The 27370-nt window shown below is 31.1% G+C and overlaps 1 protein-coding gene across 1 annotated transcript in view; it reads right to left on the bottom strand.

The window, feature by feature from the left end:
- Positions 1-27370, bottom strand: part of LOC143232262 (cytochrome P450 3A27-like) — a 47863-nt gene continuing 20493 nt past the window's right edge. Inside the window, exons 2-4 of the mRNA XM_076467445.1 lie at positions 1752-1848; positions 1376-1428; positions 1-247 (exon numbers count right to left, since the gene is read on the bottom strand). Of these exons, the coding sequence (XP_076323560.1) occupies positions 1-247; positions 1376-1428; positions 1752-1848 (397 nt within the window). The remainder of the gene's footprint in view (positions 248-1375; positions 1429-1751; positions 1849-27370) is intronic.

The following is a 27370-nucleotide window of genomic DNA, read 5'->3' as shown; positions in this document are numbered from 1 at the left end:
TTATGTTATAGTAATATTTAATGAAACAAAGTCAGGTTTCGATTGAAACAGAAACGTTGTGTAAAGGATTTCAAACACGATATAACAATAATCAGATTTAGATTTTAATGAACATTTCACGAAAGGAACATGGGTAGAAACAATCCTTACTGGTCGATCTGCAAAATCCATGAAATCCTTAATCTGAATTTCTTTTAACAGGTCGAGATCCATCACCACTAAAACTGGTCTCATTCCAAAGAAGTAGCTGGAATACGGAAATCAACATGAAAACTGTAGCTTGTTCTTTATAAGATAACACCTTTGTTTCAGAGGTAGTTGCTTGAAGTAAAACTAGGGAAACTGTGTTGTCTTACACCGCATCCTATTCGCATATATCTATGTTAGAATTAAGACATGAAAGTTGATGAGAATATATCATTATTTCTTTTCCAAATAACTGTCCTGTATCAATTTGTTAATACCAGATATGTACAACTGTAATAAGCTTATCAGAAAGGAAAACAATATAACCGATAATTAGTTTACGTTTTCTTTTTACCAACAGATGAAACTAAAGTGTCATCTCTTTGAATTTCAATATTCAGTGTTAGCTGATTTGCTACTAAGTATTAAAGAATGACTTTAAGTATCATTATTGATACAAAATATAATTAAAGTCATATTTCAAGTTGAAATATTTTGATAGCAATGGCGTATAGTTGGATTATCTATAGTGTGGGACTATTTCTTACAATACTAGTTGGGTAAACTCAGGTAATCGTCGCAATTTTATATTCATAGATTCAGTTGTTTTACGAATCAATCAAATATCTGCTACTTTCCACTGGCTTCTAAGTAGCTAATTTCCAGATTGTAGTTTCTGTACCTAATAATGCTATGTTAACAAAGTGAAACGTTCCGCATATAATACGCTGCTTTTAAGTATTATTAAGAATCTTAACTAGTTTAACAAAAAATTTAATTAATTTATTCCAGTGTCAAACAACTGATTATTTAAAAAAAAAAAAAAAACAAAGTTAATGTGGTTAAATAGCGTTATATAAAAAACGTCACGACAGTTGCTAGGGTTAGTACAGAGATTCCCTAAACTTTGAATGACCAAAATTAGTAGCTGAATAGTTTATCTTGGTGCTTATTTAACAATAATTTATGTACTCATTATTTTGAATAAAACGGTTATTTAATGGCACCACTCTTATTGGTTTTTTTTTGTTCAAGGAATTTAACTCAAAGTTTTTCAAAGTATTCCTAAGATATCTCGTATATATTGAAAAACTTTGTTTTACTTCGAGGCTAGATGACGTAAACAAGTATATAAGATAGAAATACAAACTTATTTCGTATCAGTATATAATAATTATGTATCACTTACATAAAAACCTTTCCATGTTGATCTATCCAACTTTGAAGACAAGAAAGGGGTCCCTGTATTTATAGAGATAAAATATCAATGGTTACTTTTCATATTATTGCGGTTAATTTATTTTCAATTTACCTGATTTAGGCGTTTAAACCACACAAACACATAAGAAAACATTTATGTTACACTTGTTACTACAACAAATTATGCATTTTTTGCACAGAATCCTCTTGCATAGATTATTTCACTAAACATTTAAACAAAAATCATTAACACACATATCCAGAGACGAAGAGAACTACAAGACTGTAATATTTTCAAAGTGAAAGATAAAAATACCAGTGTAAACAACTGAATTACATTTTGAGTAAAGAATATAAAATCATACCTTCCAGTATAATTCCCACATGTTACCAAACAACAAATTAGGTTTTGGTCCTGGAATTCCTAGCTTGACAAAACTGTTGAAATGTTTTCTCCTTCTTCTAATGTTTAGAAAATAAAAAGTTAGAGTTAACAACATTCTTCAACCAAATTACACATCTAGAAGTAAACAGCATCCTTCAACCAAAGTATACATTCATAAGGTAACAACATACTTCAACCAAAGTATGCATTCATAAGTTAACAACATCCTTCAACCACTTTTTATGTTACTAAGAAAGTTTAAACTTTGAACCCTCATAATGACAGTTTGTTACGCCGATCTCTGAACTCCCTCTGGACCAGGGAAAACAGAATGATGGTTATCTTAATAACTAATAGTCAAAATTTATGGGGTGAAACATTTTTCTCAATAAGGTAACAAAACGTTAATATGATATGGAAACTTTCAAACATTTTTGTTTTCCGAAGGATATATATGTACGTCTGTTATAATAATATCTCGAGAGATGAATACCTTTATTAACTCAACAGTCTGGTAGTGAGAGACCATCGCTATATTATAGAATGTTTGTTTGTAAATAAAACCATCCTTATTTGATATTATAATCTGTATCTAGTCCTTTTAGTTCAGTTTGTATAGAGTGTGATAACGTATTCTTTTCCAAAAATAATTTAATTCAGTACATTGGTTTTGTAATATAAGTATGTCCTCAACCCAAATATTTATGTACAATAGTTCTGCACTCAGTACACGTGCAAGGGTGTGGAAATGACAATTTACACTGCTAATTTAGGGACGACTAGCGCAGATAGCCCTCTAGTGGCTTTGTGCGAAATTCAAAAACAAACAAACAAACAAAGAGAACATGATTCCAATAGGGAACGAAGGTTATAAAAACTACAGATGTGAAGCAACAGAACATGATTCCAATATGGAACGAAGGTTATAAAAACTAAAGATGTGAAGCAACAGAACACGATTCCAATAGGGAACGAAGGTTATAAAAACTACTGATGTGAAGCAACGGAACACGTTTCCAATAGGGAACGAAGGTTATAAAAATAGAGATTCAAAACTCTTTACCAACAAGAAAAATCTTATCAACCACCGTATAAGCACTAATGTTCAGCTTGTAATCACGATAATCCAGTCACAGTAAACTCACACTTCAACATGATATTGTTCATATGGAAACATGGTCTAATCTGAAGCATCTATATAGACATGCTGCCAAACTGTTAATTTATTCATCAGATTAAAGTGTGTTCTAAATGTAACTTGCAACAAAACTTAATGTTACTGAAAAGCTCAACAAAACTTTATGTTCAAGAAATGATTTAAACATTTGAAATGTTGCATTAAACTTATTGAAACAATAGGTGTATCAAGCTTTCATTAGGTGTGGGCTTCACATTCTTTAAAATACCTTACTTTTATGAGAACATTTCTTCTTAAGGGTTCCTTCATAATATTTAAGGTGACTAATATTTTCATGTAATGCAAAGTATACCATCTGACGAATATTATCTTTTATAAAACTAAAAATATTTTCTCAAGAACATTATTGGAAATATAACTAAATATTTCTTGATGTTGTAAAGGTTAATTACTTTAGGTTTATCTGACGTATCAAAGGACAATAATATCGTGTCCTCCAAATTTCTCTCTGACATACCACTGGTCAATCTTTCTGGCCTACGAACTTTTTCTATGATGTAGAAAAGTTAATTGCCAATGTTTCAGCTCAAATAACATAACATCTGGATTATAATATTTGTTTGCTAAGAGATGTAGTCTGTTGTATTTATATAAGAGTAACACATCACACGTAAAAATACACGTATAATCCCATACATAGCATTGCATTCAATTATTAGCACATGTGGTTATATATTTAATGAGCTATCTAAGAGCTTCTGCACGATAACAATGGAAACCTAAGTTACCATTTGCCTCGCTTGTATCTCGATAGTCAATCTTTCGGTTACCATATCAACGCATGCAAAGTGATAATTGTGATTCACTCTCTCCTTCGACATTATATAACATATAAGTGTATGCAAGATTCAGCCAACGTAATAATTATGATGTTATCTTTACACAATGAATTTTAATAAAGATTTATAATTGCATAATTCATATTATTTGTGGAAGAAAGGACAACAGTTCACTGTACATGGGAATGCCATGTAGGTGTAAATTATACTGAATATCCTTATTTTCATATAAACAAGTCATATCAGATGAAATTCTTACATAATTATCTCGTAAATTAAGAATCACAAAGTCCTTTCCGTATACAAGTATATTAGAAACCTCCGTAATAACTTACAGTTACAATAACCAAATCTAGGCATCACAACTTATACCATTAGAAATAACACTTTAACTTCGTGAGTGAAATAAACAGAGACAAATATAGTTTCTATTTTATTATCAGTATCCAGCTCGAATGGATTATCATGGTTGAAATAACACTTTAATTTAGTGATGTAAATCCATGATCACAATTTTCAGTTCATTTAAAATGTATTTCTTCTTTAGTCAGTGCCCAAAATGATCCAGAAATCTTTAATAAATTGGATGTTATCCTATAATTATAAAACCTAGGAGACTACAGATCTATCATTTATAAATCCTACCAACCTCTGACAGCTGTTTTGATGTTAGTAACTAACCATCTCTCAACGTGCTGTGGTTTGATTGCCCTAGTGAGTGAAATTCTATCAGTACTGGGACTTACTTGACCCACTTTTCTCTCAGCCGACATGCCTTATGTTAAACTGTCAAAAAAGAAGATATACAACATTTCACAGACCTTAAACATCTTAAATTTAAACAATAAATGACTTAACAACACATGGAAACTTATTTACCATCTCTCAACATGCTCTAATTTGTATGATTGGTGAATTTTGTTTGTTTGTTTGTTTGTTTTGAAATTTCGTGCAAAGCTACTCGATGGCTATCTGCGCTAGCCGTCTTTAATTTAGCAGTGTAAGACTAGTGGGAATGCAGCTAGTCATCACCACCCACCGCCAACTCTTGGACTGCTCTGTTACCAACGAATAGTGGGGTTGGCCGTCACATTATAACGTCCTTACGGCTCAAAAGGCGAGCATGTTTGGAGCGATCGGGATTCGAACCCGCGATCCTCGGATTACCAATCGAACGCTTTAATACAATTGGCCATGCCGGGCCATGATTGGTTAATTATTGACATCAGAAGTGTTAAATAGGTTTCTATTTGTTGTTAGTTCATTTATTGTTTAATTTTAAGAATGTTTATGGTCTGTGAATTAAGCACAAAGATATACAGTGGGCAATCTGAGCTCTTTCCTCACCACGGGTATCGAAACTCGGTTTCTAGCTGTATGAGTCCACAGACATACTGCTGTTCCACTAGGGGGCTTGAATGATTGGTCAGTAAAAATGAGTATATTGAAATAATATATTTTACTAGCTGATGCACTGTGATAGTTACCTGCCCCTAATATTTGAGAATATGTCTTGATGTTCTTGAACAGAACGGAAACCAAAGAAAAACGAATTAAGTATAAAATCTTGTAATTTTTAGTTTAATTGTCTGTTTAACACACATTGCTTTAAAATAATCAAAACAATAAATGTTATGGTAACAATAAAGCACTTTTTTTTTGACACATCAAATGTAAGTTAAATCACACCTTGTGTAGAAATATGTAAACCAAAAGAAAATAAATATTACAAATATATTTATTTACCAATCATATACCTATAAAACAAAATCCTGAGAGGCCTCACTTTAATAGCAAACAAATCACTGTAATAGAGGAAACATTCCACTTGTTGGTAACAGATAGGAGATTGGAAGTGTAGATCAGAGTGTCTAACAGATTTCACAAATGTTATAAAAATTACTTCTCCTGTCAATTTTTACATTTAAGACTATTCATAATGATCAAATGTCTGTTCGTCACAAAACCTAAACGTTCATGCATATTCATAATTAATAAATTCAGTGTTCATAATTCTGATATGTAACACATCCACCATCATCCTGATATCCTCCTGTAAAATCTGCTTAAATGTTAAAGATCAATCATCGTTTCCATTTTAACTATGAATTTTGGTGTTCATATTTATAAGAATGTGGTCACATAATTTTATCTGTTATTCAAACTCCACAATATACTAATGTAGGTATTTTTAGTGTTTAAACTGCACACAAAAGTACACCAGACAGATAAAGCAACAAATAATGTTATATATAATTCCCTTGTTCATCTCAAAATATCAACAAAAATATTCACAAGTTTCTTAGTCCACAGTCAGTATTACGTATCAAGACATAAATGTTTAAGTTTAATTTATATAAAAAATGATTTAGTTGTTTAGTATTTTGTATTATAGATTTGTCCAACAATAATGTTTTTCACCTTGTTTACTTTTTTGTAAAGCTTCTATAGTTCTCTTCCTTTTTTTCTTTCCCCTGATAAAATTCACTGTCACAGAGCATGCTGTCATCCAGTTATGGCTTAAACCTTGCTGTTTGGCTTTTAGTTAAAAAATCAAATTTCTTCTTTTATAATGGAGACTCCTTTTCATCAACATCCCATGAGCTTATTGCAGGTTACATACAAAGCCATAATAAAATCTGAGAACTATTGTTTAAACTCACTTAAACGTAATGGTTCCCCCATATCTGAAGGTAACCCAATCCAAAAACTATCCTTTAAAAACAAAACTGTCTTAGCTGAAGATTACTTCAGCTCTTCTGTGAGTTTATATTTGTATTCGTTAGTCTTATCACTACATCAACACTACCCATCTTCTTAACAATCTTGAGCAACTCAATCAAAGTGCCTTTAAACACAAACAGTTTCACGAATCGTATACTGTCATGGTAGGACAACTTTTCCATTTCAATTACGATTTCGTAAACTGTTTCCGAAAATTCAATGTTCTTCCTAAGATAACGAGTAAAAGATTGAACACAATGCTCCATATATGGCCAAACTAGTGGACCTATACAATGAAATTTTAACCTCTTTTGACATGTATTCAATATTTCTATAGATACAACCTAAAATCCTATTTGCACTACCATTAGAACTGCCTAATACTGTGTAAAATGATCTCATTCTGTTGTAATTTTAAAACAGCTGCAACATCTTTGGGTTTGTAAATTGTATGTGTTTCATATAAAATCTTTTATTTTCTGGAAGACCTTTTTGCTCATCTGTGTGTTAGCATCATCACTCAATTCAGCATGCACTCTCCATTGTGAGTTGACCACAAGTTCTAAATGGCTACCCGTAAGAGATATTTCTCTTGTGAAAGAAGTGACAATAACACAAAGAATATGACGAGCACAGTTAACTAGACTATTCAGAAAGGAATACATTGAATTTTGTCTTTGTCTCAAGACAAGTAATCCTGGTAAAAAACATATTGTCTGTAGTCTTGGCAAAAACCACGGTCTCTTTAGTCTCTGACAGTTGGAATAATGCTATTTGTGCCACTGACAAATTCCCTTTTCATAAGGACAACTGACCTGAAGATAAGTAAATGTTACGTAAAGGAAAATTTATGGGTAGGTAAGTCAGTAGCACTGGCAATAACATATTGTTTAGATGACTTGTAAGACCGACTGATCATATATATATATATTTATATCACGACATTGTTAAGGTTATTCCTGTCGATATTATGCTTATAAAATAACTTATATGATAAATTAACTTATCTGACACATGGGGATTCGATGTGGCTTTGCTATAAGAAAACACACATCTTCTCATTCATTTCGTAATTATTTTAAAGAGTTCCAAAATTTCTAGTGGCATCTCAGATACTGTAATGCCCTTGCAGTTGTTGTAAACTTTTGTTTGTTTTAGTAATTGTAGTACAATCTCTACAGATTGAAAGTCGAGGTCTCTAACCTTCTGGCCATATAAGCCAAACTAGTATTTTATAACATTATCACTGTAAATAACAACTTGTAACTGTAAAGTGATATTTTTTTTGAGACACTTAGAGAAAACAAGAACTCAGATTTCATAACTGTCTTCATTATTTGAGTGGTCTACAACAACTACGATATAATTGGAATGTGTATTGCGCTAATCTTGTGTATTAAAATTATGTTATGTTAATATGATGTTATTGTTGTAAAACCTATTATTTCATCTTCATTGTGCATCAATACCTGATGATAATGAAAGCGTGTCGAAACGTTGTACAATAGTTACTTATAATAAGTTTTCTTTTCTGATCCATATTCGAGCCGTCTGCTAATTTTAACTAGAAAACGTAATGACATAAATTCCATAATTCGTGGAAGACAAATAAAAGTTTTCTTTGCTATAAACTTTAAAGAATACGTAAGGGTCATTTTTGCTTTCAGTTGTTGTAAATCTACATTCACAGTTTGTACGTTTCCTTCGGTATATTTATATCATTTAGTTTTGATAATTAATTATTAATTTTCCAGTGTTTATGGTCTAAAATATGTTATTTGATCATAATGGTTTTCATGAAGGAATATGTCTGTAATAATAATTTGTTCACTTTCACTCTTCTGTAATTCAACATAAAATTACCTCAACAACATAGATACATTTTAAGTCTTTAAACTTATAGAATTACCTCTACAACACAGATACATTTTAAGTCCTTAAACTGATAGAATTACCTCAACAACATAGATACATCTTAAGTCCTTAAACTTATTGTTGACTGATCTATAATTTTCCTGAGACGAGAGAGGATTGTTGTTTATTATTAAGTAGAAAGCTACACAAATACTTGTCTGTGGTACATTGAAAACTAAATTTTTGAAACTATCTATCTCAAATTACAGTACTATGCAAAAGTGTTAGGACAGACAAGAGAATATTTTTCATTCTTTTCACTCCATGGGTGTAATGTCATTTGAGAAAATAAATTTTAATACTATGACAATGTATCACTGATCTCTGATGAGTGAACCAGAGTGAGAATACATACCGTTCTTTAGAACTCCAATATACGTGTACTAAGGATTCTGCTTCAATGAAGATAGTGATCAAATTTAGAATCTGATATAGCCGTCTTAACTATATAGAAAGAAGCTAGCAATGAGCTAGTATATTCTAGAATAAATCAATTTTAAACGCACTACAGATAAACTTTGATATAAACAGTTTTTAACAATATGCATATTAAGTTTTGTTGTTATTTTACAGCTCAAAATATATAAGATATTAATTTCTCTTTCAGGCACTTATAAGTAGACACTTTCCACAAATTAATTTTATACATAAGTAGACTATTTATCTATATTTTACGTACAATATAGAATTATTTCTAAGTATAGCAGAGAGTTCATATAAATGCTTTACGTGATACTAGTTTGACTCTCCAACAAACTACTGCAGAATTGAAATGCTTCCTTAACACTGTCAAGCACACTCTAGACTGTGAGACAGAAACAGGTAAATTTGACAATGAGATAGGAATAGGCAGAACATCTAAACTCAATGATACTGATGTTAAGTATCTTTATGCAGCCTTCAGGACAGAAGGAAGACTACCACTGATCTCAAGCATGAGATTTAGAGCCATGTACCAAATGACAAACAAGTGTCAAATTCTACAGCATCAGGAAGACTCAACAAGAATGGAATATACGATCATGTAGCAGATTAAACATTTACTTAAATCCATGAAAATTGTCAACAGACTAAAATTTGCTTAAAAGTATTAAAACTGGACTGTTGATGTTGTGAAAGGGAATTATGGATGAATGAATCCAAATTTGAAATATTCTGTTTAAATCCCAGTTTGCACCTCCTGTAGAAGAAAGGTGAAAGATACTTACCACAATACATAGAAGCTTGAAGGAGGTAGTATGGTGGTTTGGGACGGTTTTTCTCCTGAGGAGACAGGATATATTTACAAAACAGATAGAGTAATGGACCACGATAAATACCGTAAAATACTAGTACGTTATGGTACACCCTGTGGTTTGCGGTTTAATGATAAAGAATTCTTATACTTTTCCGTACTAGAATGTCAAACAGCTTAAAATTTGGTTAAGCTGTAAATTAAATTTAGAAGTTAAATAAATGTCGACATGTATTTACATTATGATACTTGCGAACAAGATTGATACACACAGTTTTCTTTCTTAACATTAATATATTTTAATATACAAACAATAATACAATTTACAATAACAGTTATTAGAAATAATGATCTACGTACAACCGTTTTGCAAACTTAATAACATTATCGAGCTTTATATCTGGTCTGAAGCTTCATTGATGTCTCACTGAGGATTCACGATGAGCGAGTTAATTTCGAGTCGACAGGGAGTTAACTAGCTCTACCTACTTCGCTAATCACACGTTTAATTTTTCACCGCTGAAATAATAATGTTCAATATGAATCTGCAGAAGTTAAACGGCTTGAAATGGTTGAAATCTATAAATGTTCCCTGTCAAATATCTGGAGTTCCTGATTAATAAGGGGTAACCACAATTATAGCTTCTAGAGTTTATAATATATCATCTGTAGCAAACTAACAACATATATGTCTCTTGGCACGTCGTGTAGATTACATTTATAGGCGTGAGGTGTGTTTCTCGAAATTGCGATTTACGCAGCAGTGTAAATAATACACCATTACTTACGTAAATAGATAAGATGTTGCTTTTTGCACTCGAGAATCTTCTACAACTTTAGTAAATGAAGAAGAATTTCACAACACAGGTTTAACAGTATATGTTATACACATTTCTCAATATGTGTATTATCTTTGAAAACATCGATATTGAAATAGATATATGAGAGTAAATCCGTCACACAACCCAAAACACTCATCCAAATTACTTAGCTAACAAAAAAAGCTACTACAGTCATTCAAACCCAATTTTAACCCAATTGTGCAGATCTGGGTTTTAATACATCAAAACTTAACAAATCAAAAGTTTCTTCCAATGATATTTTATCGGGGTGTATTAGAGACCTTTGTATTAAAATATACATTATTTAACAACTTTTCAGATCAGAGAAACCTACATTGTTTAACAACTTCTCGGATTAAAAGAATCTGTAAATTTATCATCTTTTCAGGTTAGAGTGTTTTACATTGTTTATCGTTTCTTTAGATTAGAGAAACCTACATTGAAGAAATATTACCGATGGATAACTGTTGTTGTCTTTTGAATTAAGCACAAAGCTACACAATGGGCTATCAGTGCTCTGCTTACCACGTGTATCGAAACCTGGTTATTAGCGTTGTAAGTCCGCAGACATACCGCTGAGCAAGTGGAGGGGGCCAGATAGATTCCATTATTATTCAGTAAAATCAAGCTTGAGATGTTATTTTTATCAGACATAATTTATCTAGCACGTAACGTAAAAGGTGTTGATGTCTCTTTCAAGCACTTATAAGCAGATATTTTAGGTTTCAGATAGTATGTAGGATCTGGAGTTGTTTATTCTTAAGACGACTCAAAAATGAATGTTCAGCAACTGTTTACAACTGGGATTTTCTCAAATTGCAACGGTGTGTTAGACGAGTCTTCATATTCAAAAAGTTGGTCATTAAGAAATGTGTCTTTGTTCCATTTTTCAGACCCCTAGCCACATAAAGAAAAACTGTATAAATGAAATTTTGACCTTTCTTGAGTGCTTCATGTGGAACCCTAGGGCACTTTTCCTGTAGCAACTACTCTAGTATCGAAGAAACTTAAGATCAAACGTCTATGTAATAATGTAGACTAGAGTATTTAAAACCCAAAACCAATGTAATATATGTTTTTTATGATATTTCTTACTGCCCGATACCACAGTGGATAATAATGTAAAGGAAACAAACCTTACGAGTAAAAAGTAAAATTAAGCAAAAGAAATTTTGAAATAATTTTATTAAAATGGACTTATTTGATCCAGTGAAGTGAAAATATGTGTATGGAAATAAGAAAGGAAAATGCTGTTTTAAGTTCAGAGTATCAAATTGAGTTACAATAAAGGAAGGCTTGCACCATATTATGATATTATGTAGACTAAGAGATTGGACTATGTGTAACCAGTGAAAACAGATGCATAGCAAAAATTAGAGTAAATATAGATTAGAAAGAAGATATAGTCAACAGAAAATATCAATTAAAAAGAAGGGAATTCGTCAACAGAAAATAGATACTAAAGATAAGTGGATTAGTGAATAGAAAATACGGATAAGTGAGAAGTGAGTCAGTTAACAGATAATTAGAGACATAGATTAGATAGAACGGATTTAGTCAACAGAAAATATAGATGAGAGGGGAAGTGAGTTACTCAATAGCAAATACAGATCAGAGGAGAAGATAGTTTTTCAACACAAAATATAAATTAAAGGGAAAGAAGTTAGTCAACAGAAAATGCATATCAAAGGGAAGGTAGTTATTAAATAGAAAATACAGGTTAGAGAGAAGGACGCAAGACAACACAAAATACAGATGAGAGTGGAGTTACTCAAAAGAAAATACAGATTAGAGAAAAGTGAGTTAGTCAATAGAAAGTATAGATTAAAGAGAAGGAATTTAGTCAACAGAATATATAGATTAGAGAGGAATGTATTAGCCAACAAAAAATATAGATCAGAGGGAAGACTGTTAGCCAAAAGAAAATATATATCAGACGTAAGTGAGTCAGTCAACAGGAAATGTACATTACAGGGAAGTGTTGTTGTTGTTTTGAATTAAGCACAACACTATACAATGGACTATCTGTGCTCTGCCCACCAAGGGTATCGAAACCCGGTTTATGGCGTTGTAAGTCCGCGAACATTCCGCTGAGCTACTGGGAGAGAAAGAGCCGTAGTTATTCAACAAAAACTACAGATTAAAGGAAAGTGACTTAGAAAATACAGATCAGAGACAAAGTGAGTTAGCCAAAGAAAATAATTTGAAATGCATGGTTATAAGTTACTAAAAAGGAACTGAGAAGTCGAGAGAGGGAAAATAGTGTCTCTATATGTAAAGTATGAGTTATATCCTGTTGAAGTTGAAAATATTATCACAAGTAATAGCAGAAAGACTGAAACCATTTGGGTATCTATAAGTGGATATTAAAGGCAAAATCTCTGAGCAGGAATTTGTTACAGATACCAGATGAACCTGATGGAACTATTGAGAAACTTTACAGTGAGATTTAGATTTCAGCTGTTAATGAAGACGTAATTATGGGTGATTTCAATTTCAAACATGTCCACTGGGAAATGCTAGAGTCAAACCACGAGGAAGAAAGTTTTCTACGAACTGTTCAAGGTGGATTTCTCCGTAAAATTGTTCAAAAGACGAACTAGGAGTAATCATATTTTAGATTTATTGGTAACTTTTAATACATGGTTCGAGAACGTAAAAATTGGGGTAACACCCAGGTACATTCCTGTATTGGATTTGCTGTTTCTCTGCATACGGAAATCAGGATTAAAGATATTTTGGTCCCAAATTTAAAAAAAATAAATAAATGTTGGAGTGATGCAACAAGAATTATCTGTTGTAATATGGTCAGCTGACTTAATTGAAGACAGCGAACAAATGTTAATTTTTTAAAGAAACATTTTTTTAATATTCAATAGAAATATATACCATACAAACACTTTTTAAATATTCAATAGAAATATATTCCATATAAACATTTTAATATTCGACAGTAATATATTCCATAAAAGCATTTTTTATATTCAACAAAAATTCATTCCATACAAACATTTTTTTAAAAAAATTCAACAGCGATATATTCCATACAAACATTTTTTAAATATTCAAGAGAAATATATTCCATACAAAAAAAATTTAATATTCAATTGAATTATATTTCATACAAACATTTTTTATTATTCAACAGATATATATTTCATACAAAAAATGGTAGCTGCAAATACAAAAACATACAAAACATAGAAATAAAAAAAATTACATATATAAGTAGTTTAAGGTAACTAACTGGTTGTTGTTGTTTTCAATTACGCACAAAGATACACAATTGGCTATCTGTGCTCTTCCTACAACTGGTATCGAAAACCGGTTTTTAGCCTTGTAAGTCCGCAGACATACTAATGAGCCTCTGGAGGAAAAGTTAATTTGTATTATAGAAGATTTCGAATAATAAAAGATCAAATAAATTGGCGAAACAGGAACTTACAACACCTAAAGTGATGTATGAAATTATTTGGCTAATAACATAAGATACAATATTAAGAATGTTTTTAAAAAAAGTGTATCAGGAATAAATACAGTGGATAGAACCTTTGAGGGGCGATAAAAGAGGCTTTTATCTGATGGCTATAAAATGGCTGGGTAATTTAATTCCAGCTTTTATTAATGAAGACTTAAGCAGTATTCCTCATATTGAAGAACTGATGAATGAAAACGAAGTTGAATAAGACAGTTGCATAAATTTTGAACTTTCTAGAAAAATATTTGAGAGTTTAAAGAATGTTTAGACTTCTCGTCGAGGTAATATTTCTCCGCGGGTTTGAAAGGAGATCAAGGATTATATATGTGAACCAGTTGCCAAAGTTTTCCTCAGTCCTTGAATACTGGACGTGTGCCAACTTATTGAAAATTAACTAATGCAGGTACTCTCTTCAAAAAGGTGTTCCATGAATTATAGGCTTATTAGTCTTCCGACAGTTTACAGTTTCATCAGACAGCCAAAATATTTTCAATAAGGAAAAATATTTCCTTACAAATCTCTGATATGTTTTCAAAATGTCACTGCATATGTAGACGAGAGTAAAGGTGTGGATTTGGTGCATCTGAATTTTCTTAAGCATTTGATAAAGTGTCACATAGAACTTATCTCTGTAAATGTGACGGATAAGTTAACTAATTGGATAAAAGAGTGGCTTAACTGAAGAAAGCAGAGGGTTGTTGTAAGTGGAGTTTAGTCAGACTAGATCAGTGTTGCAAGTGGTGTATCTCAGCGTTCAGTTTTCTAACCATTGTTCTTTTGATTTACAGTAATTACAAAGATGAGGGAACAATTAATAAATTATTTAAATGTGATGATGATATCAAGGTTTTACGTGTTGCTGGCTGTGAAGAGAATGTTGCTGTGTTAGAAAACAAGTTAGGTCATTTAATGAGTTCCACAAATAAATGGCGGATGGTTTTCATTATAATAAATGGAAGACCCTGTATGTGGGGTATCATGATTGAATAATTATATTTGTTGGAGAATAACCTCAACTGTATTATTAAAGAAAGGATTGTGGGGTAATGACTGTTATTTCTTGAAGCCATCCAAGAAGTGTGATTTTGCTGCTGGTAGGGCAAATAGGATTTTAAATTATATTTACAGAAATATTGAATACAAGTGTAAAAATGTGTATGATTTAGTTGTATAGGTCGTTGGTTAGATCATACATGAAGAATTGTGTTCAGTCCAGGGCTTCTTATTATATGAAAGACTCAGAATTATTGGAAAAAATTCAGAGAAAGGTAATTGAAATGGTACTTGGAGTGGAGTGGTTAACATAGGAAGAAAGATTAAGATACTTAAATTGTTTTCTTTTGGAAAAATAAAGATAAATAGGGCCTGATTGAAGTGTTAGATAGATTTAGACAAGGTATAGGTCGTCTTCAACTAAGACAACTTTATTTTCAAATATTGTTGTTTTGTCGTTTTGAATTAAGCACAAAGCTACTCAATGGGCTACCTGTGTCTTTTCACCACGGGTATCGAAACCCGGTTTTTAGCGATATAAGTCCGCAGACATACCGCTGAATCACTGGGGATGCCTATTTTTCAAATAGACTTGTTCGTCTATGTTTGACTTCACTGTATTTAAAATAACAATATTTATCATTCACTTGATGTATTTCTCAAAATAAAACTTTGAGATAAACCTCTGTCTGACGTCAAGACTGTTGCTTGTTAGGAAGTACAAAGGTCATTCATGTGGTCACTTATACAAACAGTGCAAGCACTGATGTTCAGACAGATGTCGTCATCATCTCTGGTGGCATTATTGTATGGCTCCACTTCGATGAACTATGGTGGCACGTATATCAACACTCTCTCTGTCTTCAATCTTTAATAGCAGAACGCGCTCTGACGATAGTTCCTGGAACTATGACGTCATTTTCATCTGATGGCTTCATTGTTTGTGGGGTCTATAATTCCATTTTCTCCACCTCTCTTCCCAACATCTAACCTGGACGTGCATGTAACACCCTCTGGCGCCGTGCCGAGAAATAAGTGCCATAACTACTTACACATTTTTATATGCAAAAACGGCTCGTTTGGGTTGAGAAAATATTTTACATAGAAGAGCGAACAACAAGGTCGAGACGTAAAATATTTTCTCAACCCAAACGAGCCGTTTTTGCATATAAATTTCTCAACAAGTGGGTTTCTCGACATCACTGATTACTCACACATTTCTTCCCAAACAGCTGACACCACAATGTGTTTAGTGTTTTAATAAAATATAACCCCAAAATGCATTTTCGCTTCACAACTGTTATTCTCTGAATTAGTGAAGTAATATAATAAAGCTATAATTGCTATAATTTTAAAGCTATAATTTTTCTAAGTCATTTAGTTTCATAAATATCAGTTTAGAGAACTTTTATTGATTAAGGTAAAACTTAATACATATCATTTCTTATTTCAATATTGAATATTGGAAGGTACGAAGTATTTCAAAGATATTAAAGAGATACGCACTTTGACAAAAATATACGTGAAAGTGTACAACAAACTCAATATTCAATCCTATTTAAAACATTTTTACACTGCTTATTGAACATCCAGTTGTGGACTAGCTTAAGAAAGGTTATGTTGGTGTTGTAATACATCATTTCGGAGAATTTCGTGGGACAAATTTTACAAAAACTCCATTTGCAGGATTCATAACAGTCACACCGAGTTTTCTGTCAGTTTCTGATAGAAAAAAACAACAACAAAAACATTAATATAAAAAATTGTAATTTAACTTTAAATCTGTTTCTCTCTGTACATTTTGTACGTGAATAGTTAAAAAACAAAAGATATTCTACGGCAGAATTCAGATAATTTGAAATCAAAGGTTTATAAGTGGATTATGCAAAATCAGTTGTAAATTATAAGAGGTTTAATGTAATGAAGTCAAAGTTAAGACATATTCATTTGGTTAAACGTTTATACTCGATGAATATCATCAAAAAAGTAATTATCTATGTCAAAATTCAAATAAAAACATTTTACTTTAAGACATGACCAGTTCTCAAATAAATATTATCCAAGAAGGTTATATCACCTTGACTTTTATCTCTATGGAGACGTTGCTTAAAATTAATTATCACTAAAGAGTATATTTACAAGTTTTAAAAGGAAACTTATATTTATTTGAACGTAAATTCCAATACGCTAAAAAACGAAGAATGTGTGTTCGTATTTCTGATAGGAAAGCCATAAAGGGCTATCTGCTCAGTTCACCAAGGGAAACCGAACCGCTGATTTTAGCGTTGTAAAACCGAAGACTGTACTAGCGGGGCAAAAAATACATAAACATCAAAGAGTAGAAAAATTTGACAAGCATGCTACATACATGTGAATGTTTGTTTTTTGAATTTCACACAAAGCTACTCGAGAGCTATTTATGCTCGCCGTCCCTAGTTTAGTAGTGTAAGACTAGAGGGAAAGTAGCTAGTCAAAACTACCCACCGACAGCTATTGGGCTACTCTTTTACCAACGAACAATAGGATTCACTGTAAATGTAACATTACATTATAACGCCCCCACGGCTGTAAGGGCGAACATGTTTAGTGTGACGGGGATTCGAACTCGCGACCCTCATTTTACGAGTCGAGTGCCTTAACCACCTGGCCATGCCGGGGCCCCATTATCTGAAAACATCATTATTATTGTCTCAGAAGTCTAAATTTAAAATGAAAGCTGAGTTATAATGTTACAATGCACAAAATGTAATAAGTTGTTTTTAATGCCTGCTTCTATAATTGACACTTGTTAAAACAGTCAATATAGCATAACAAGAAGAAAATGTAAATTACCCTCATAAAGTTTATGTAAAATTAAAAAAAAACATGCACTTTTTCAACAGTATCTTATTATATATACATATATATACGAAGGTGTGTGTTTGGTTGGACGTGATAAATATATATTCTGTTATTGTTACCTTTTCTGTTTTCTCACAAGGCATCAAATAGTACTTCTGAACTATTCTAGATATGGCCATCTTGGCTTCCAGCTGAGCGAATCTCATCCCAATGCAGTTTCTAGGTCCATGTCCAAATGGTTGCCAAGCAAGTGGATGGTGGTCGTGATTATCAACAGAAAACCTGAAATATATTTAAAGTTAAAATTTGGGGGTAAAGTGTTGGTAAAGTTGTTAAAACAATAACACTTTTGTCGTATAAAGAATATATATATATATAAAGTTACGTTCGTTCATTTTTAATTATTTTTCTTGTATTTTGAGCAAAATATTCGAAAGCTTACTGAATACTGAAATATTGTCTAACAGAAGTTTATAAGTTTCCTGTAATAATTTCGTAATTTCTGCACATTTTCAATTTTTTATAACTTGAAATAATAAATATCATAACTTTGCATATTAATAAGCAGGAATTTTAAGTAAAATATTTCTACTTACTAGAAAACCATTAGAACTGGGAACCAGCATTTCGCAATTATTTAAGTAGAGTTAGTTAGCCATTTTTTAAAACGATTTCAATATTTTAATTTTCCTTCGTATCGCTATAGATACAAGTTATGGAAGAATGAACGAAATGTTTGTCAGCTGCACAAACAAGTTTATGGCAGTTTCTCGACCTTTCTCCAGTTTACTGTTGTCATGGTTATATTTTCGGTCGAAAGACATATTTTAACCCTTTCGAACGAATGCTACTTATAGAACAAAACCAGACAACATTTAAAAATGAAAATATTAAATACTGAAGTGAAGAAAACTGATTCAATGGAATGTTTAGAACAGCAAATGCCTCCAAAAATAAAAACAACCTCAACCGTAAAATGGTCACGAAAAAGGACCTTCCGACCAAAAGGGTTTTTCTATAAATATAAGCACATAATCTTTCAGTTTAATAAATTAAAGTATAATTGTTATAAACAAATAAAAGAAGTCGATCGAAGGTCGCAAACTTAATATAAAACTAAAATATTGTTCATCACGCGAATATCGAAGAAACAAGAACAGTGGTAATTATCTTCGGTAATAAACTTGTCAAGTGCCCTCATGTAAATGATGAGGTTGAATAATTAGCACTTACTATTCAAGTAATTTTACCCTATTAACGAGTGTGCACGTGTGTGTTTTTTTTATAGCAAAGCCACATTGGGCCATCTGCTGAATCCATCGAACCCCCCGATTTTAGCGTAGTAAATCTGTAGACTTACTGTTCTACCAGTGGTGGACTCCTATTAACGAGATTTTCATAGTTATAATCTTACACACCTAAAAGTGTGATTGCATTCAACGCCATTTCTACACTCGAATTTTGAACCTTTCAATAAAAACGCCATTAGGCTGGCAATTAGATATCTCGCATTATTGGAATGTTATTTTGTCTTTATTTTGCACTATTATACTGCGTTACCTATAACTTCAAGAAAAGAATATAGTGCGTTAATAGCTGTAAGGTAAAAAAAACCCAAGCAAATACAATGTATAAATATATTGTATTTACCTTTCTGGATCAAACGTTTCATGGTGTGGTTATTGAGCTGGGTTGTGATGAAGGTGGTAAACAGGAACCTGTACAGTTGTTCCTTTCATAATTTGAATGGATCCATATGTTATATGTCTATGTGTCAAACGATTAACAAATTTATTAATATAAAATAAACGAATTATTATAGCACAACCGTAATTCACAGACAAAAAACCAAAATCCCACTGAGATTCTAGCATGGTAACAGATACATTATTTGTTGTTTTACGTTATTATTTGCTCTATAATTCAGTCAAATTGACCATATTTTGATGAAACATATTTAGAATATTATTCCTTATTCTCCTGCCAACAATAATTCAAGTCCGTTGATAACAAACGACGTACGGACACATTCTTATTTTTTGATAGCTGAATATGTTCAAATTGAGAAACTTGTATGAGTTCTACTGAGTGACCTTCTAGTTCTTTTTGTATTGGTATAAACCCTACATTTGACCACCTTTGACTTATAGTCACATTGTCTACATTTATGCCACTATTTATCAAAGACTATAAAATATTGATACATTTCACTACACAACTACTTGGTCAAACTAACGAAGTTTATGACCCTTTGTGAACTTCTAGGTGTTTACAGTTTGTTTTATATAATTTAATGTGTTATGTATAATTTTACAATTAATCCAATAAAGGAAAATGAAAGCAGAAAACACCATGGCCGTAAAATGCAAGCCCTAATCCACCTGGCCATGTCGGGCCGATTGGCTGACTCATTATCATTGCTCCATGATTCAGACGGGTATAAACGATGAGAAGATTCGAACTAGAGATTACGAGTCAATGTTTTAATCACTATATCTTAGCAGCGTAATAAATTCGTAAAAGGCTATATTAAACCTATTTCTAAAGTTTTGTTAATATAAGCGTTAATATAAGGGCTAGCTAGTTGATGTCAAAGTATATTTTAACACATGCCGCTGGATCAGCTGCTCTTGATTTCATAACTTGACGACAAACCTCCACAAGATCGAGAAATGGATTAGAACCTTTGTTCCAAAATTTAAACTGACGATATCTGAAATTTCTCGTGAACCAACCAAAAGCCGGAAACGATATTAAAACACAACAACAAAATTGTATTAAAGATACACGACAAAAACCACGTTGTTTGTGGTAAACTACGTAAAATAACATTTTATCTCATTAGTTTTATTTTTCAGATGCGTTTATAAAAATTAGATATAATTAGGACGTAAAATTGTATGATAATTATTAATGAACACTTGGAACGATAAATAGGTGGCATATTTTTCGCTTATTTCGATCTTTATAGGTCACAGTATCTGCTTTATTCATGTATAGTACTTTTTGTTGTGAATCAAAAGCAGCAGAAATAAAACCAGCAATTCAGACTGAATAAAAGATGGTGCTAGATGGGTGAAAAGGGAAGATGTCACTTTAGATGACGAAATCATATTTCCAAACGTTGTCATCTGTGTGCACGTCAATGGGAAGGTGAGACTCGGTCACCATTACAGGTGGTCATGCCGTCAAAAGTTTTAATTAGAACGCGTGTTGTTGGGGGCACTTTGATAGAACTACAAAACAGACAGCCATTAATCTTATAATATATGTTTCATCATGCCGATAATTAATTAATTAAATCGTCCTCAAAAGAATGCTTCAAAGTAATTCATTAAATCAATTATATTTTCTTGCTCCGTAAAAACACACTTAACTCTCATTCATTTATTATTAATTCAGAAGTCAATTTTAATTAATTTGTCGTAGAAAAAGGATTCTTAACTCTAATTCATCAGGTATTTAAATTCCATGTCCTATAAGAACAATAACTTGCTCAAGTGCTTAAAGATTTTCAGTGGTATTAGCATATGTCAATAGCAATATTTAATGTAACAATATCACAATTATCTGCATTTTACCACAAACCCTGAAAGATGCAATATCATGCAAAATTTAAAATTTAACTTTATTATACATTTTACATCGTCAAGGAAACGTTTATGCAATAACACTTTTATTGATTTACAACAAAGTATTTGTTTGTCCACAAACAAATGTCGTTTTTTAACCGCAAAGTTTAGAATTGTATAAACCACTGTTGTAAAACATGATTTAATCAAAGTAAGCACCATTTGCTTTAACACACTTTCGTCAATGTGTAACGATGCTGTTTATGCCCCTGCTGTATAAATCAGAGTTTCTATGGTCAATGAATTATCTGAAAGTTTCTACTAAAGCTGCCTTGTTTTGAAAGTGTTTATTGTTCTAAAAGTTGTCAAAGTGCTAGAAAATTACGTTATATTAAATAATATTTATTCTTTTAATTATCAATCAAATGTTTTGCGTAGGCATGATATAGACATCAAGCCAAACACATCATATATTACACAATGTAACAAATTTTTTATTTCTTATTGTTCCCGGACAGAAAGTTAAATATAATAAATGAATGACTTACTAATAACTACACCTACAATACCAGACGTTACATCATAAAACAGATAATATACAAATCTCTAGCTGTTGTTTTTGTTATAAGTTAGGTCTCTCATGGACAGTGGTAGGGACACTCGACTCGGATTCAAATCCCCATCACACCAAATATGCTCGTGCGTTCAGCAGGGGGGGTGTTACAATGTTACTGTCAATTCTACTATTCGGATGTGAAACGAAGTTTTTAAAGTTTTTGCTGACATGAATTATACAGTTCAGTGTTTATCATATGTGTATATATACACACAAAACATCTCTTACTATAAACACTATATAATATTAATAAGAATCTCTAAATAATATTTAGTTTTACAGATCATTAAATGTATTAAATCAGTCCATTAACAATTATCAATACACGATATATTTGGCAATGAGTTCTCCATATGTATACCACACTTTAATTGGTTCTATTAAAATTTAAGAGTCACCAAATATAGTTTTTGCGTAACATTTATATAATTATTTTATTATTTAGCATAGATCATGATATAATGTAGTTGAAAACTATCAGCATGTTTCATTCATAAATAATAAAACTAAACTTAAACGTATGAACTTTATAATATATTTATAAAAATGTTAAATAAAATAAAAGTTAATTATAGTACACTGTCGTTATTTGTGTACTTAACAATACATTTAAAATATATGATGCACTTTACAAAACTATAAATATGTAGGGATGCATTCAGTTCAGTACAATTTTTTGTAATTTGTTAAACTGTACGTTTGTCAAATTTGCTTATCAATGATGAAACATTTTTCCAATCTGCCTACAAACTTATACAAAACGCTAACTGTGTATTCTTAATACTTGTTAGTGTAAAATTATTGCAAACTATGCGCAATATACAACAAATTGTCAGACTGTAACAGTCGGCTTAGAACAAATTTTCTAAATGAAAGATCGATTCTGCTCAAATAAGTGAGATTTTATTATTATTTTTAATTGTATAATGTTTAGAAAAATTATTGCAACATAATATATAAAATTTATATCATTGACAAAAGCCAGTTTTGATCTACCAAACAGCATGGATAAGTTTATTTTATGACACTTTTTAAATCAAAAACAGGACAAAAGTTTTCTTTACGTAAGCACTTGTTACACTTGTAAGCACATGTTATAAGAATTACACACAGCGTTATTTGTTTCGTTGTTTATATTTAAACACAAAGCAAGAGAATGGGTATCTGTGCTCTGCTTACTACGAGTATTAAAACCTGTCTACAAATTTATTGTTGTGTACACAAAATATACTAATTACCTAAAATATCTCAGGGAACACCAGCCATTCTGTTAATTATACAAACACATACTCTTTCATGTTCATGTTATTTTCCTACTAATTCAGTTTTCCTACATTTAAAAATAATAACGGAATGACTTACTGGTAATTCATATATTTTCTAATAAAGTACCTGAAACACTAAAAATTAACTTACAAATGCGATTCGATCATGTGTTAAAAATGATCATATGGTCACTCATGTTATGAGCAAATGATAATGACATCAATCATTATCTAAATGACGTAATCAACGATTAGGAAGAATATACTGTCACAATATAGGAGAATCTCGAATATTATTCTTTCAACAATTAGTTCGCTAATACTCAAAATAGGAAAACTTACAATTTTTTATCGATTATTCATTTTAAATCATAACATATAAATAAATCACATAAAAATTTCAGCCATAATTCTATGTTATTGAAACCCATTAAATAAGAATAGAATGCTTGAAGAATAACATTTCAGTCACACTTTGACAGTTCTCTCTTCATCTGTGGTTGTCACGAGATCATTGACACAACAATTGAATGTAAGATTACCCCTTGTGTCTAATAACTGCTGTACATACTTGTTCTATCACATTATTAATCAATCAAAAAAATCTCCATAATACCAAAAACTTTAGTTGTAAATTACCATTGTGAAAAACTTTACTTGTCAATTACCATTGTAAAAATTTTTACTTGTCAATTAACATTGTGAAAAAACTTTAGTTGTCAATTACCATTGTAATTATTCTTCGACAATTTGAAAACAGTTTTATCTCGTAACATGGATTATCTTTCATTGACATCTTATCAAATGTATAAAAATCACCAAAGTTTTGTAATCTCCTTACTTGAAACAATTTTATCACATTGTAAAAAATGTGAAAATTATTTGTGAAAAGTTGGTAAAAGTGTTATTGTATAATAAACGTTTTAATGACGATGTACAATGTTGTATGAAGTAATTTTTTTAATATTCTATGATATTTTTACCTTTTTAGAGCGGTTCTAAATGAACAGACATCTATAGTGCATAGGGTAAAATATATATATTAACGACAATGTTGCACTGAATATAGTTTTGACTTCTTAGTATATCACTGAAAAATTTTAATCTGACTGAGAAAGATATAGTTCATTTAGGATATGAAAATTAATTAACTCATGAATTAGCTAAGCGTTCTTTTCTATGATGAATTACTTACAATTAATTTAATTAATGAAGAACTTAATAAATTAATTAATAAATGAATTAGTGTTAAGCATACTTTTTAGGACGAATTATTTTTTAACCATTTAATGAATTAGTATTAAGCATCCTTTCAAAATGCTTTAATTAACTAATTATCAACATGATGAGACATGTATTATATGGGTAATGGTCGCTTCTAAGACCGTCACAAACATCCTTCTATCTAATGAAAACATTTGGATTCGTCATCTTTGACGACATCTTCCTTCCCTCGGTAGAGAGTACGTTTGAAGTGTTAGACCTAACACTGTTATTCAAATGTTGGAAATTTAAACAATTTCATACACACTTTCTCCACTGTAACAAATTTATTAAAACTATTATACACACCAAAATACCAAAACTATTATTTTGAATGTGGAAAATCAACGACTGTATTGAAGTACCGAAAATTACTTTGGCATGATGGATTAACTCGTGTTCCATGGGATTTTTCTGAACATATGCATCAATTCCTAAAGCACATTTAACCATAATATCCATAATCATGGCCTGGAATAGCTTATATACGTCTAGGTAATTTTCTTAACTAGAATATTCCTCAATATTTCTTAATAAGTCATTTATAGTTTCATCCATAGTTTGTGCCATCTAGTGAACAAAAATAGAAAGTTATATTTATAAATAAAATAATTTAAAATACTGCGCAATATGGTTATATGTTGTAAATAAATACACGTGAATGTACGTCTTATTTTTACCTGTGGGGTGAAGAATAAAGCATTAGATAACAAATTATGTATTTTCGTTAAATATCGAAGTGGGTGTTGGAATATTCTATTAGCAACATCAGTAAAATTTAAGTGAAAAATATATAATATAATTTAGTGTAAGACGGATTTATGAATCGTTAAAAATATTAAAATAAATATTTAGAAAAATATATTTCATTCTATATATGCGTCAATATTTCTCTTTTTTAACAAATATATTGTTTCTAATCTTTGTGTTGTCGAAAGGATAAACAGAAAAATTCGCGTTTTTCATATGATTGTAAGGTCATCAACTGATTAAAAGTTTCTTTTGTAGAATAACGGTTGTAACCATTGTTACTCAAAAGAGTTGTTCTTTGTTGAAATTATAAACAAAGTTGTTTATGTGGCTTGTTAAACTGCTTGATATATTTTAAAATATGATCTGGATAACGAAATTAGAACAATATGACTTCCTTTGAAACAGCATTAACTTTTTCCAATTCCATTGTTGATTTTTAGTCATATCGATGGACACACAACGGAATATCTGTGCTGTATACGCCAAGGGTATGAAAACATGTAGTTTAGTATTATAATCCTTGAAAATTACAGTTGAGCAATAGAAAGGATATTGTGGAGCAATGAATAGCGTCAAGAAACATGAATGGGGTTAATATTATGTTATACAACCCTTTTATTTTACAAAGGGTGAAACTCGATTGCACATTGTGTGAATGGGCATTCTAATTCTGAACTCTGAAGGATAGTTAAAACGTGTTTATTAAACTGTGACAGGTGGTGTTTATCAAGGCATTTATCTGGAGGTAAATATGCACTTGAGCTAAGGACACACGAACTTCTGAAAAAAGAACTGCATTTTATAGTTGTTCTAAAGAAGACATCTGTGAATATTCACGAGTTGAATAAAGTAATTAATACTTACTGTTTTAAGTTTCAGGGTAGTAAAGGAAGGGGTATTGCACTTCTAACTCTCTTCCAGCGAGTTCCACGCAGGAAAATTAGGAAGTCGTTGATAGGTTCTCCGGGTTCTATTGGTAGATCTAATTCAAAAAGACCCAAAAAACCCAGTGATAAAACACGATGCAAAAGTAATACCTTGAAGAAAACCACAATATTCAGTTATTTCACTACTGAGTACACTGTTCATTGTTTATATATACAACATATAACCAGTATCACTAATACTAAAATATTTAAGAACACGAGCTGGAACAAATAATATGTATACAAACTGTTACTCAAATAATTTTTTTCATCAGTTCTTAATATAACTGATCACAATTTGGTAAGATATTTCACAGAAAACACGATATAAATTATATTTTGTAATAAATTTGCCGTTGTTTTAAACTTGGTTTGTCAAAACTTCTTATTGTATGGTAATATTTAATGAAACAATGACAGGTTTCGATTGAAACAGAAACTTTGTGTAAAAGTTTTCAAAAACGATATAACATTAATTAGATTTACATTTTAATAAACATTTAACGAAAGGTACATGGGTAGAAAACAATCCTTACTGGTCGATCTGCAAAATCCATGAAATCCTTAATCTGAATTTCTTTTAACAGGTCGAGATCCATCACCACTAAAACTGGTCTCATTCCAAAGAAGTAGCTGGAATATGGAAATCAACATAAAAAACTGTAGCTTGTTCTTTATAAGATAACACCTTTGTTTCAGGCCTAGTTGATTGAAGTAAAACTTGAAATACTGTGTACCGCATCCTATTCACATATATATATGTTAGAATTAACATATGAAAGTTGATGAGAATATATCATTACTTCTTTTCCTGTAACAATTTGTTAATATCAGATATGTACAACTGTAACTTGGTTTAATAATAAGCTGATCAGAAAGGATAACAATAAAATCGATAATTATATGATAAGTGTCATCTCTTTGAATATCAATATGCAGTGTTAGCTGGTTGCTGCTAAGTATTAAGGAATGACTTTAAGTGTCATTACTGATACAAAATATAATAAAAATCATGTTTCAAGTTGAAATATTTTGATAGCAATGGCTAACAAGGTTAACAAGGTGAAACGTTCCGCATATAGTATGTTTTTTTTCAGGTATTTTTAAGAATTTTAACATGTTTAACAAGAAATTTAATTAATTTATTCCAGTGTCAAATAACTGATTATTTAAAAAGAAACAGAGTTACTGTAGTTAAAAC

This window comes from Tachypleus tridentatus, chromosome 1 (assembly GCF_004210375.1).
Source record: "Tachypleus tridentatus isolate NWPU-2018 chromosome 1, ASM421037v1, whole genome shotgun sequence".
NCBI lineage: Eukaryota > Metazoa > Arthropoda > Merostomata > Xiphosura > Limulidae > Tachypleus > Tachypleus tridentatus.
Note: the sequence above shows the minus strand (reverse complement) of the source record. Positions and strands in the feature narration are given on the sequence as shown.